Source organism: Oryctolagus cuniculus, chromosome 18 (genome assembly GCF_964237555.1).
Source record: "Oryctolagus cuniculus chromosome 18, mOryCun1.1, whole genome shotgun sequence".
In the NCBI taxonomy this organism is placed as follows: domain Eukaryota; kingdom Metazoa; phylum Chordata; class Mammalia; order Lagomorpha; family Leporidae; genus Oryctolagus; species Oryctolagus cuniculus.
The window spans coordinates 23754831-23767933 of NC_091449.1; the positions used below are offsets into that span (position 1 = coordinate 23754831).

Below are 13103 nucleotides of genomic sequence, written 5' to 3' on the forward strand. Positions count from 1 at the left end.
CTCTGAATTTTAATCTCGTTTGCTGACACGGTTGAGATGTTAAAGTCTCCATAAATCCAACCCACTTATTTCCAGGGATGTTTCCTAACAGAATTTGAAATATTTCAAACCCTGTTTAAATTCTTTCTCAGATGATGATGAGGGTGGGCATTGAGGACTCCACTCCCTGGCGGGCCCTCGGAGGCCTCCGGATAGCCATACAGTACCAGGCGCTGGTGCGGTCGGCAGGGGCAGAGCTGGGCTCCCAGGCCGGCAGCTTTCAGCACTGGGGCCTGTCGGTTTTGTCTGCACTTGCTTCTGAGCCCTTCCTGCCCAGCCACAGCAGGGCTGACCTGGGGCTCCCCAACAAGGACAGACTGTCACGGTCACCTCTCCTTTCAAATTGTAGAATTCCAAGATAATGGAGTTACTTCAGGTCGTCCCGAGCTGCGTCGCCTCGCTAGAGGCTGCTGGCGAGCCAGACAGCAAGGAGTGTGTTACTGTGAAGATCAGGAAAAAATGTGAGCGCTCACCTTCGTCCTGGCACCTCAGCCTGGGTTATCTGGAAATGCATGGGTACTTGCTGGCTCCCACTGCACTGTAACCGTAAATGTAGTTATGATCCGGACTCTGGTGGGGGATACGTGGACCAAAGAGATCCGTGTTCTGAAGTAAGTGGTGAGCATTTCTTAGTTTTTAAAGGGTTTATTGTATTTATTTGAAAGGCAAAGTTAGAGAAGGAAATAGAGAGGTCTTCCACCTACAGGTTCACTCCCCAAATGGCCGCAACAGCCAGAGCTGAGCCCGTCAGAAGCCAGGAGCCAGGAGCTTCTTCCAGGTCTCCCACATGGGTGCAGGGGCTCAAGCACTCGGGCCATCTTCCACTGCTTTCCCAGACCATAGCAGAGAGCTCTATTGGAAATGGAGCAGCCGAGACTCACACGGGCAGCCGTATGGGATTCCGGTGTCACGGGCAGTGGCTTTACCCACTACACCACAGCCCCGACCCCAGGCTTCCCTTGGTACGGGTTTTCTGGTCTATCATAATGACATTTCTGAGGAAGCAGGACAGGAGGGCACAGCATCACCTCCAGGGCTCAGCTGGAAGCCAGGGGCAACCTCTGACACTATCTTTCATGCCTCATATTCCATGCCAGGTGTCCAAGCCATTTCCTGGACATGTAGGGAAAAATGCTACTTTTAAATTTCTTTTTGTTTTTAATTTGCAGGCATTCAGAGGTTGATGATAATTAGAACAACAGTGTTGGGACTATTTTCCATGTGCTGATTCACTTCCCAAATGCCTGTAAGAACCAGGGCTGGGCCAAGCTAAAATCAGGAGCCTGGAACTCGGTCTGGTCTCCCACATGGGTTGGAGGGACCCAAGTATTTATGCCACCGCCTGCTGCTTCCCAGGGTGCACATTGGCAAGGAAGGTGGACCTCAGAGCAGGCCTCCAACATGGGATGTGTGCATCTTTTTTTTTTTTTTTGACAGGCAGAGTGGACAGTGAGAGAGAGAGAGAGACAGAGAGAAAGGTCTTCCTTTGCTGTTGGTTCACCCACCAATGGCCGCCACGGCCGGCGCGCTGCGGCCGGCGCACTACGCTGATCCGATGGCAGGAGCCAGGTGCTTCTCCTGGTCTCCCATGGGGTGCAGGGCCCAAGCACTTGGGCCATCCTCCACTGCACTCCCTGGCCACAGCAGAGAGCTGGCCTGGAAGAGGGGCAACCGGGACAGGATCCGGTGCCCCGACCGGGACTAGAACCCAGTGTGCCGGCACCGCAAGGCAGAGGATTAGCCTAGTGAACCGCGGCACCGGCACTGGGATGTGTGCATCTTAAAAATTTTTGTGGTTTTGGCTTTTTTTTTTGTTTTGTTTAGAAGGTATCCTTGTTCCATCTCTTCTTTTTAAAATCACAACCCTGTGACTGTCTCACCATAATTGGCCATATGTAGTGAATGTAGGAAGTATCTGTGAGTTAAGGATGTATTTTCTTGTGGGGGGGGGGCTCACACAGCAATAAACAGGTGTTTGCTAATATGTTCCTTTAAGTAAGCAACAATTTTCTGAATTTCATTAGAACAGAAAAATGGAAAGTTTATTCACACTGCAAATTTTTAAAAATATATTTAGGGGTTGTCACTGTGGTGTAGCAGGTGGAGCCGCCTCCTGCAGTGCTGGCATCCCATATGGACACCAGTTCGTGTCCTGGCTGCTCCACTTCTGATCCAGCTCCCTGCTATGGCCTGGGAAAGCAGTGGAAGATGGCCCAGGTCCTTGGGTCCCTGCACCCGCGTGGGAGACTGGGAGGCTGCTCTTGGCTCCTGGCTCTGAATCGGTACAGCTCTGGCTGTTGAGGCCAATTGGGGAGTGGGCCAGCAGGTGGAAGACCTCTCTCTGCCTCTGCCTCTCTAACTCTGCCTTTCGAACACTTAAATAAAGCTTAAAGAAAGAGATACATTTATTTATTCTAATGGCAGATTATAGAGAGAATGAGAAAGAGATTCCATCTTGTGGTTCACTCCCCAAATGGCCACAGTGGCCGGAGCTTGGCCTGCCTGGAGCCAGGAGTTTCTTCTGGGTCTCCCATGTGAGTGCAGGGCCCAAGCACTTGGTCCATCCTCTGCTGCTTTCCCAGGCACATTAGCAGGGAGCTGGATCAGAAGTGGAGCAGCTGGGACTTGAACTGGTGTCCACATGGATGCTGGCACTGCAGGCAGTAGCTTTCCCCACTGTGCCACAGCACCGAGCCATATACTGCAATTTTAATTTATCCTTTTCTCTACAGGGAACTCAAAAATGTACGAGCTCCCCAATGAACCTTTCACAAGAGAGTTTTGCTTTGTGGGTCAGTTCAAGTGAGTATCCGGAGCTGCCTCCACTTTACAGTGGCTTTACAATCCCTTCTGATTGGCCGTGGACACATATGCAGTCATCTAATGCTGCCACCTTGTGGCCAGAGTGTTCACACCACCATCCCAAACATCTCTGTTGGGTTAATACTTAGTTTATTTTGGGTTTCAGGGGAAGGACTTCAAGGGAGATTATGGCAAGAGGTAGAAGTGTTCCTAATTTTACTGAAGGTTCTTTGCGTGAGGTGAGTTACTGAACCCTGTCTGATAATCCTATTATTATTATTATTTTTTTTTTTGACAGGCACAGTGGACAGTGAGAGAGAGAGACAGAGAAAGGTCTTCCTTTTCCATTGGTTCATCCCCCAATGGCCGCTGTGGCCGGCGCACCGAGCTGATCTGTAGCCAGGAGCCAGATGCTTCTTCTGGTCTCCCATGTGGGTGCAGGGCCCAAGCACTTGGGCCATCCTCCACTGCACTCCCTGGCCACAGCAGAGAGCTGGACAGGAAGAGGAGCGACCGGGACAGAATACGGCGCCCCAACCGGGACTAGAACTCGGTGTGCCGGTGCCGCAGGCAGAGGATTAGCCTATTGAGCCGCGGCACCGGCCATGATAATCCTATTTTTTAAAACCTGGCTTTTCCAAAAGTAATCCATGGTAAACACACGTCCCCTTGATAGTCATCTTCATTTCCTTATCCCACACAAGGGTTAGCAGCTACAGAAAATACAGTCTTGAGTAGAACAGTCCAGACTACAGACATCATTGGCTGTTATATTTAATACCTTTCCAGGTGGAGACACACAGGTGCGAGGGGCCAGGGTGAGGCACGCGCGGGCTGCTGCAGTGCGTGTGGGGTAGTGGGATCCTTGCAGCCGCCCTGTGCTGTGAGCTCGAAGGGAAGGGATGAGTAGCGAGCACCCCCGAGCACGGGGTAATGCTGCATGGGGAGGCTCTCTGTGGCCATCTTTCTGTCGCATCATGTTGTAGATGGAAGGCTGGTACACAGTCCAGGGGCCAGTGAGGTGACTTGCCAGCAAAAAGTTTCCCTCCTTGCTGGTGAGACATAGAATTTACAGCTGTGGCAGATGCTTGTTGGGACAAACACATAAAAAATTCAAACTTGTTTCAGAGAAATCAGTGGTTCTTCTCAACATGGCGAATTTTGATCTCATATTTAATGTCCCACAGCTTAGCTGACAGGCCTGCAGATTGGTGGGAGGCCCAGCGTCTGTCAGCACGGGGATGTCAGAACTGGGATGATCCCACCCAGGACGGAGCACCCTGCCACAGTGAGCGCACAGCGGTGCTGACGAAAGGACGGTGCAGACATCGGTTGACTTGTACCTTTTCTTTAGCCAGAGAGGCAAGGAGACACCCTGAGACAGAGTAACATCCTGCCGGAGCCGAGCCGGCCTCAGACCGCGGACGGGGGAAGCAGCGAGCCGCCTGGGCTCAGACAGACTGCTCCAGCAAAGGCAGGCAGCAGGCGGCTGCAGCGCAGACACACAGTCGAGGGCCCTGACACCGCTGGCCACCCTGCCACGCCCCAAGAGGCCAGTAATTCCCAGTCCCAGCAGTAATCAGGGGTTGTTAAATCTGTGGCCAAGTGAGTATACCAGGTGCTGGGCACGAGCTCAGCCTGGTGCTAACGCTAGCACCCTCAAATAACTGGCTTGAAGAGAGGATTTTCTGGGGCGAAGGAAAGGAGACAAGACCCTTCAACTGCCCTCTTCAAGGCTAATGACCGCATGTGATCAAGAATGGACAGAAATTCCAGTGTTCATGGCCAGATCCTCAAGTCCGGGTGTGGGTCTCAGTGCCTGAGCAGGACCACCTCCTGCTGTCAGGGGCTACGCCTCTGGGATGTGTATGAACCAGTATGAACCAGCAAACCGCAAGCTAAGACAATTCCCCGACTTGGGGTGAGCTGAAGAGAAGCAGTTTAGGTTTCATGGTACCATGGGGGCCAGGCAGAAATGTCACATCTGAATGCACAAACAGGGCCTGGAAAACGTTCCTTTGTAAAAGCAAGACTTGAACCCAAAGATGCCTAAATGCCATTGTGATGTTCATTGTAGCGACATCTTACAACCAGCCTACACCATGAATATGGAAGAAGCTGGGTATAATTTTCTTCCCGCAGCACTGCACACGCGTACTCGCAGAAGTGTTTCCAGGAATGTCTTTCTTTTGAGAACCTCCCTTAAATGTCACACCCGACAGATGGTTACTAGAGTCGATTTGGCACATCTTTTCTTAGTCTTCTGATTCAAATCCAAACAGCACAAACCAGGTCAAAGTTACTTTAGGTTAGAATTTATGGCCACTTATTCCTTTTTATAAATTTCTATAGATTACACTGTTATTTTTTTATGTTACTGGTCTAGAGCTGCAAACATGGGTTTGTCCTGAGTACCTCCTCAGATAACTTTGTAATAAGGAAACGGTTTTGTGCATGTTCTTGGAAATACTTGTGTATGTATAGAAAGGAGCGGTGATTATTTTTCTACAAAGTAATTTATGATTTCTAATTTTCTAATGTGCCTTGGAAATGTGCCAAATGATGGAAAAGAAATAGTAAACTTTATGATTCTGAGTGTGTCATGGTATACTTTTCTAATGCGCTGTAGAACTGTTCGTAAGTGCCTTTCAAAGATTTAACCATTTAAAAACCCATTGCTGTCAGTAGCTGCAAGCAGCTTATAACAAAGTTGCTAAAAATCATCTAATGTCCCCCCAGCATTTTTACATGAGACCTAAAGCAAAATCAGCCTGTAATTGGAATTTTTAAAACTCCTGACCAAATTTTAAAAATTTTTTAGAATTTATTTGAAAGGCAGAGATACCCACACTTAGAAATCTCTCATCTGCTGGTTTGCTCCCCAAATGCCCACAACAGCCAGAGCTGGGCCAATCCAAAGCCAGGAGCCTAGAACTCCATCCATCTCCCATGTGGATATCAAGGACCCAAGTACTTCTACCGTGTCTCAGAGTATGCATTAGCATGCGTCTAGAACTGGGAGCAGAGCCAGGACACAGACCCAGGCACTCTAATAGCCACCTCTTAACTGCTGTGCCAAGTATGTGTGCCCCTCTTCCTGCACCCCTCCTTCCAAATTTTGACTCTGATAATCCTGTGTTCCTTTAAAAAACGTTCTTGATGGTTCTACTCATTGGTTTATTGAGGAATGGTTGCACTTGTTCCAGCACTGACTTTCTTCAACTGTAGTTACAAATTCAATACAGTAAATCTCAAATACAGCTCTGCTGGCTAAATCAGAGATGAGGACTATGAACCACATTTCCCATCACAGTTCTGATACTAATCCCATCCATCTTACTCACGTTATGAACATATTCGTGGGTTGTCTCACAAGATGAAGATGTCCAAAAGATTGCACTGAACAGTTTAGTTGATCCTTTACAAGTTAAATTTATGAGTAAGTGGAAACACAAAATAAGCAGTAACATATATGTGAAGCCTTCCGCAACCTTATCAGTTAAGAACTCAGAACACTTCTACCAAAACATTTTAACTGTTGAACTGTCTCAACTGAATTTTAAAAGTCATTTCTCTTACAAACGTGTTTCTTATTGTTAAGTACTACCAGTTATGTCCTACTGAATTTGATTATTTTTATTAGTGGAACTATTATTTAGTTGTGTTGGATGGAAATGATACTTGTTAGACAATTTAATCTCAATGCCTCAAAAAGCAGGTTATGAAGGATTAAAACCAGGAGTTTCCTCACATCAAATGTAAGTACTGCAGGAAGAGAAATGACTTGCTTGCTTTCAGAACCTAGTCTTGGAAATACTAGCTGTGGTCAGATGTTAAAGCTGATTCAGTTCCATCCGTGGGTCTTAATTCCGCCATGTAACAGGTCACTGCTATTTTCTTCTCGCTGAAGAGTGCTGGAGCAGCTTCTGTCTGCTAAGGACATTTCCCTACCTAATCCTTAGTCACAACTCTGAAGGATAAATCCATGCTGCTACACATTGAAAGCTTTTGATGGTGTAGGGGGAAGAGTCAAAGTGCAGATCTCCTGGTCCCTTGGCTATGGTACTAAAACAACTTGCCTGAATGGCTTTATTTTGCATAACAAGTTTATTTTTTAAAAGGCATATAGACAATAAACAAGGTAAACATGTTATCAGATCTGTTGCATTAAGTTCCAGTTTCTGAACAGTTTTTTAGTTAATAATCGTCATCTTCATCAGAGTCCATTACTTTTCTTCTGTTGAACTGGGGGAAGATGAAATGAGTGTCATAACATGTCTAATAAATCATAGCTCAGATTCCTGAGAAGAAAAACATCCACTTTCTTTAGCAAGACACTTCTGTGTGCCTTAAAACCACTCAGTGACCTACAAGGGTGCGGCTGGGAGACAAAAGCCTTCCACCCCCTTCAATATATTCCGCCTTTTTTCCAAAACTTCCCAGTGTTACAAGACGAAAGTGTCTACGGGCTGAGAGATTCTGATAGGGCGGATGTGCATCCAACACTAACATTTCTTTTGCCACGTGCATTTGGGAAACTTACTTTAACTGTTGTTTTCTTTTCTGTTTGTTGGCTTACTTTTTCAAGGATTTCTATTAAACCTTGTTCTGATACCTAGGATAACCAGAAGGAAAAACAGGACTTCTTTAAACAAAGAATTTACCATTTCAAAGTAAAAAAATATGAAGAACATCTTCATCATCATCAACAGAAGTACCAATCATGTTCACTACACTGCTGTGTTGTCTGGGGTACAAACAGACCACCTCTGCCCTGAGAAGCTTAGATGCCATCTTGAAGGAATAATCTCAAAATCCACCCACCGTCTCCCACACGTGTGGCTCTTGGTGTGAGGGGCTCAGGGGAAAGGGCTGATCCTGCTAGGCTGAGGGCAGCAGAGGGTTTGGGAGTGCAGGAGGGCTTCACAGAATACATGCAGCGTGCACGGCGTTATAGCGACACATAGAGTGACTGAGGGGTTCTGCCGAACAAGCCTGACTTTCCCCACACTGGCAAATGTTCGCCAGCATTACTGATAAACCTGGTTCCAGTGCAGGAGCAACGGTTTAACCTAGTACCGACACCAAGGTTCCACAGCAGTGTCAGGGATGAAGAGAAGCTAAGGATTTTAGGAAAGGCAATTATTTAGGATTTACGGTGGGTATGATGATTCTCTCCTTTAAAAATTTCTTTATGGAATGACTCAGCAAGAATTCTATCATCTGATGAATATGAAATTGACCTTTTGAAGCCATGTTTTGATAAAACAGGATAACATACCTTCCCACTCAGTTGTCCATATCTTGCCATCTGTATAAGGTAATTTTCTACTGCTTTAGTTTTTTCAGGCTTTACAAGTGCTAAGTTACTTACTGAAAAAAAAAAAAAATACATATGCAAAAGGTGTCAAAATTAAATGCACTTATATTGTACCTTTAAACTATGTGCTGACATTTCCAGAGCACTGCACAAGCCCCTGAGTGTGTCTGAACCAGTGAAGCTGACAGTGTTGTGACCCCTCTCAGAACCTGAGAGAACTGAAGGTCAGGCCTGTCAATCGCAAAGTCACATGGAGATAGCGGTGGGCCTGCAGTTAAACCTGGTAAACTAAGTTCTCAGCCTCCAGAAGTGTAAGTCTGCCCTCTGAGAGGCAACTTGTCTATCAGTGTGTAGTAGTGATGACGATACACCTACAGCTGTCTCTTCAAAACTCAAACTGGACTTCAAGGTGCAAGATGAGAACCAGCTTAGTCTGAATGGCTCATTTTATTCTTTCTGGTTTTTATTAAGAACACCCCAAACACAGACTGTAATTGAGAATATAATGCACCTCTAGGTTCCAACACCCCGTCAATAGGAGCAACTTTCTGATTGCTACTCTTTAAGAAGTGTTTCCTATAAATTTTACCTAACATGCACTTGGAGGATATTTCCTTGGTTAAGAGAACTGAGCAGGTAATTTGAACAGTTAAATACATTTCTATAGGTTTACAGATTTTACACTTTTTACAAAAATCTATTGCATGTTTTTTAGGTTAAACGCGTACTTAATCTAGATACGGCAGTAACTGCATGCGCATCTCCCAATTAAACTGACAAGCCAACGTTATGGAAACAGGAAGCTGAAGATGCTTACACCTGGCCCGGGCTGACTGATCCAGAACTTGGGCTAAGATACTGTTTCTCATCTCTGCTTCCCTACAACAGAAACATAGGTCAAACAAAATTAGAACTAAGCTCTCAGCATTTCTGCTGAACAGACAGAACAGTAACTCATGCAGTGTTTCCCAAGCAGACATCTACGGTATACACGGACTGCTACGGTGCGTGCTCTGCCCTCAACCAACCTTACGACATACGGGTGCACGCCGACCAGGCTGCAAGGTAAGTGCTACATTTTCCTAACTCAGGATGGAGCTTCAGTTCAACCACCATTACCAGTGATTTTTGAAGTGCACAGCGTGTGACAGATGCTAGAAACGTGTGGTGGTCCCCCACACCCCTGGCCTACAATGCTGGCTTCCAAAAATAAATATTTAAACAAGAGGGAGGGCTGGTGTTATGGAGTTAATGGATTAAGCCACCGCCTGTGACACCAGCTTCCCACCTGGGTACCAATTCAAGTTCCAGCTGCTCCACTTCTGATCCAGCAGCTCCCTGCTAATGCACCTGGACAGGCAGCGGAGACGGCCCACGTCCCTGGGCTCCTGCACTCAGCTGGCAGTCACAGATGAAGCTCCTGGCTTCTGGTTTCAGCCTAGCCCAGCCCTGGTCGTTGTGGCCAAAACTTGGGAAATGCACCAGTGGATGGAAGCTCTCTCCCTCTCTCTCTGACTTCCAAAAATAAATTAAAAAAATTTTAAAAAGACACTATGGAAAGGATGCCGGCATTTGGAAGGATGCTGATGCCAGGGAGGCTATGTGAAGCAGGCACAGGCAACTGACCATCCAGACCCCATCCTGTACTTCAGGACTCTAGCTTGTTTCTTAGATGAGGAGGGGGAGTAAAATGGTTACTCTGCACTGTCCTTGCTTCTTCCCACTACCCAAGTACCAGACTGCCCACCCCCCCCCCCCCCCAATAAAGCCCTTCCAGGAACTTAATACACAGAACAGAGATGCTCTGGCTGAATCAGAGGGAGGGCTGGGGCCCTTCATTCATGAAGCATGGTTTAGAGCTCCTGTGTGCTTGAGCCCTGCCACTAACTACTAGTACTGGACCTCACCGAAGGGAAGGCACCAGCAGTTGTTAAGACAGACACCTGGGGAATCAAGTAGCAACATCCTCAGTACAAGGTAAACAAGAAATAACCCAATCATGCGGAAAAGGACAACAAGGAAGCTTGTATCATCTGGCCCGAGGGGAGGCAGGGAAAAAGGGCCTCTGAGAATCTCAACTCCAAGCTCTGCTCTTGCAGAACTGTTGTTTGAACCGCACCCCCAGGTTGGTAGTTTGGATTTAAGAAGTCTCCGAAATGTGCCCCAGCGATGGCAGTCGCAAAAGTAAATCCTCTCTGGGGAAATCCAGGACAAAATTAACTGATTATAAAATGCACCCCATATTCAGATGCTAACTTGTAAGAAAACAAAGACAAAAAGTACACCTTAGAAGGGATGAAAGCCACGTCGTTTTGGTTTCTCTGTACTGCCCGCTCACTACAGGGCTTCTCCTGACTGCTTCCCTCTGCCTTGTCAGTTTCTACAGAGCCCTGAGCCTGACACAAACCCAGTGCTCAGCAAGGGTCTGCTGAATGAGTGAAGGCACCAGGAGGTGGCGGGACAGGAGGAGGGGGAGAGGGGGAGCCGACCACAGAGTTTGTTTTCCAAGATGAAGACATTCTAGGGAGCTGTTGCACAGGACAGGGAGGGCCACTCAACAGCACACTCAGAAATGGCAGAAATGATACATTTTATGTTACTTGTTTTTTACCACAATTTCTAAACAGGTCACAAGCTGGGGTCTTTAGATATTTAGTCATGGACCCGCACCTGTGTGAAGTGCGTGCTCCTGGCTGGGGTGAAACAGCAGCGAGACGCCTGTAATGGTGGTATTCACTGCCGGACCACCAGCGGGGGAGCACTTGGACCCCGCTGCGCTCCACTCCCGGAGCGCTCCCACTATTTTACTCGTTTTCAGATGATCCCGGTTAGGCATAAAACAACAAAAACCACTGACTGCAATCCAAGTTTTTAAGGGGGGCTCCATACATGTTTATTTCATTAACCAGTTACTAATGAAGCTACCCTGGTGGTCATTTATGGGAAAAGCACTATCCCAGGAAGCTGCACACACCTGTTAAATACCGCGTGCACACACACACACACACGCGCGCGCGCGGCAGAACCACGCTCCCAACAGTGCAGAGTGCCAGTTCATACCTGTGCTTTGCTTCCTGTTGCGCTGCATCGCCGGGATCCTGAAAAAATAATTTCACCTTTCAATTGACTAACTGCACAGAAAGGGGAAAAAAAAAAAAAAAACACCAAAACTAGGAACGACCTAGTGTTTCCGCCCCGTGCAGTGCTGGCGACGGTTCACCAAATAATGCTACACGGGGCTTCGCAGAACGAGTTCCCCCTCGTGTGTCGGGCTTCGAAAATCATAATCCAATGGAATATTTGAGAATCCAAACCACGCTGAGGAAGGGGCTTCCTGTACCCCCGAACCGTACCTTTCCGCGTCACTCTGGGGAACACCTGCGCCCCGGGGTCAGGACGCCGAGGACCCCCCCCCCCGCCACGAAGGGCTTCCCGGCCACCCCGGCCAGCCACGGCGCCCCTCGCCCCTCCGCCCGGAGTCCGGGTCAGGGGGCTTCGCGTCCAAGGTCCGGTGGCCCCCGCCTCCCTCCGGGCGGACCCTCTCCAGGGCTCAGGCCTGCTGGGTTCTCTAAGAGCGGATTCCTGCTCGGCCAGCACCGCTGAGGGCACCTGCTGACTAACGCCCGGCCGGCCGGGACCCCAGACCCAGGCAGGCCCGCAGGCGGTCGCCGCCGCCAGCCCCCCACGCGACGCGGACAGGGACTGAGGCGGGCGACGGAGCCCTCCTTCCACGAGGCAGCCGGGGGGCAGCAGCCGGGGCCCCGGACCGCGGGGCACAACCCGGCCGCGGCGCCGGGAGCCTCCGCCTGAGGCCGCGCCCTCCACTCCGGGCGAGGGCGGCGCCCCGCAGGGGCCGGGCTGGGCGAGGGCGGGCGCGCTCACCCCGTGCTTCGCCTGCAGCTCCGCCAGCCTCTGCTTCCTCAGCGCCTCCAGCTCCTCGTCCGCCATGCTGTGTCCGTAGGAGGCACGAGAAGCCTCGGCTAGTCTCCCGCTCACTCTGAAGGAGCTCCGGCAGCCCGTCAGCGCGAGCGCGGCCTTCAGCACTGCGCAGGCGCACGCAGCGCCCTAGGCATCACCAATCCAGCCCGGAGCCAGACACTCACCGCCCCCCCCAGCCGCCGCTAGGGCGCCAGGGAGAGGCCTGATCCCGCGATCGATTCTTGGCGCAGATGGAGGCTGGGGGCGGGGCCGCGGGCAGAAGCTTGGGGCGGAGACTTCGCCTTGGGGGAGAAAGTGAAATGAACACTAAGGCGTCCACTAGGATAACAGTGACAGGTACACTTAGTTGGCCTGTAATGGGCCAGCCGTCCATTGTCGCAGGTTACAGAGGCGCCACCAAGGCGCTCTGAGGGGCCCCGCGGGGTGATGGGAGTGTCCTGACGCTGGGCTGTAGCCATCGTTACCCGGCACCGACGTAACGCGGAACCACGTGGCCTACGGGGCGGCGGGAGCGCGGGGAGGTCGAAGCCCGGCGCTCGCCCACCCCGGAAGTGGGAGCGGGGCTGCGGGCGTGAGCCTCGCCCCCGCGCCCCGCCAATTCCAAGGTGGGTGGGGGGCCTCGCCTCGCTTTTTTAAAAATTGCGGCCAATTCTCCATTGGTCAGTGGCGTTAAGTACACCAACGCGAAGTTGGTCACCATCTGTGCCCCTGACTGCCGCCATGGCGCATTCCCGTTCTGGGGGTGCCTCTTGCGGGTACCCTGAGTCCGTGAACCCACTCAGAGCTTACTCTCTTGGGCTGGCCTCTTTTCCCGGGTGTAATGCCTTCACGCATTATCCACGGGGCAGCACGCGGCAGAACCTTGCAGAACCCCACAGGCCACCACGCTGGGTTTATCCGCCCGTCCTGCCAGCGGGCACTCGGCGGGCTCGCCCGCGCAGGGTCCTGCCTGCACCTCTCGGACGTGCGCCTGGGGGAGGAATTGCTGGACAGTCCAGTCATT

At 50.0% G+C, this 13103-nt stretch overlaps 2 protein-coding genes across 21 annotated transcripts in view; one reads left to right on the top strand and one right to left on the bottom strand.

Annotated features, from left to right (window-relative positions):
* The window catches only part of ANKRD27 (ankyrin repeat domain 27), a 54187-nt gene extending 48751 nt beyond the window's left edge, over positions 1–5436 (top strand). For 3 of the 20 annotated variants that reach the window (XM_070063557.1, XM_070063554.1, XM_070063551.1), the window contains 4 exons: positions 389–500; positions 2772–2841; positions 3008–3080; positions 4196–5436. In XM_070063557.1, coding sequence (XP_069919658.1) covers positions 389–500; positions 2772–2841; positions 3008–3080; positions 4196–4420 — 480 coding nt within the window. In that variant the 3' untranslated portion in view covers positions 4421–5436. Of the gene's footprint in view, positions 1–388; positions 651–2771; positions 2842–3007; positions 3081–3139 lie in introns of all 20 variants that reach the window. The other 17 variants (XM_070063570.1, XM_070063558.1, XM_070063569.1 and 14 more) reach the window with 14 other exon arrangements.
* Positions 5437–6929: 1493 nt separating this feature from the next.
* Positions 6930–12328, bottom strand: PDCD5 (programmed cell death 5). Its single transcript, XM_002721138.5, has 6 exons — positions 12044–12328; positions 11222–11259; positions 8979–9040; positions 8123–8214; positions 7385–7456; positions 6930–7086 (listed from the first exon to the last, which is right to left on the bottom strand). The coding sequence occupies exons 1-6, from the start codon at positions 12107–12109 to the stop codon at positions 7039–7041; spliced, it is 378 nt and encodes a 125-aa protein (XP_002721184.1). The 5' UTR covers positions 12110–12328; the 3' UTR covers positions 6930–7038.
* Between the last annotated feature and the right edge of the window lie 775 nt (positions 12329–13103).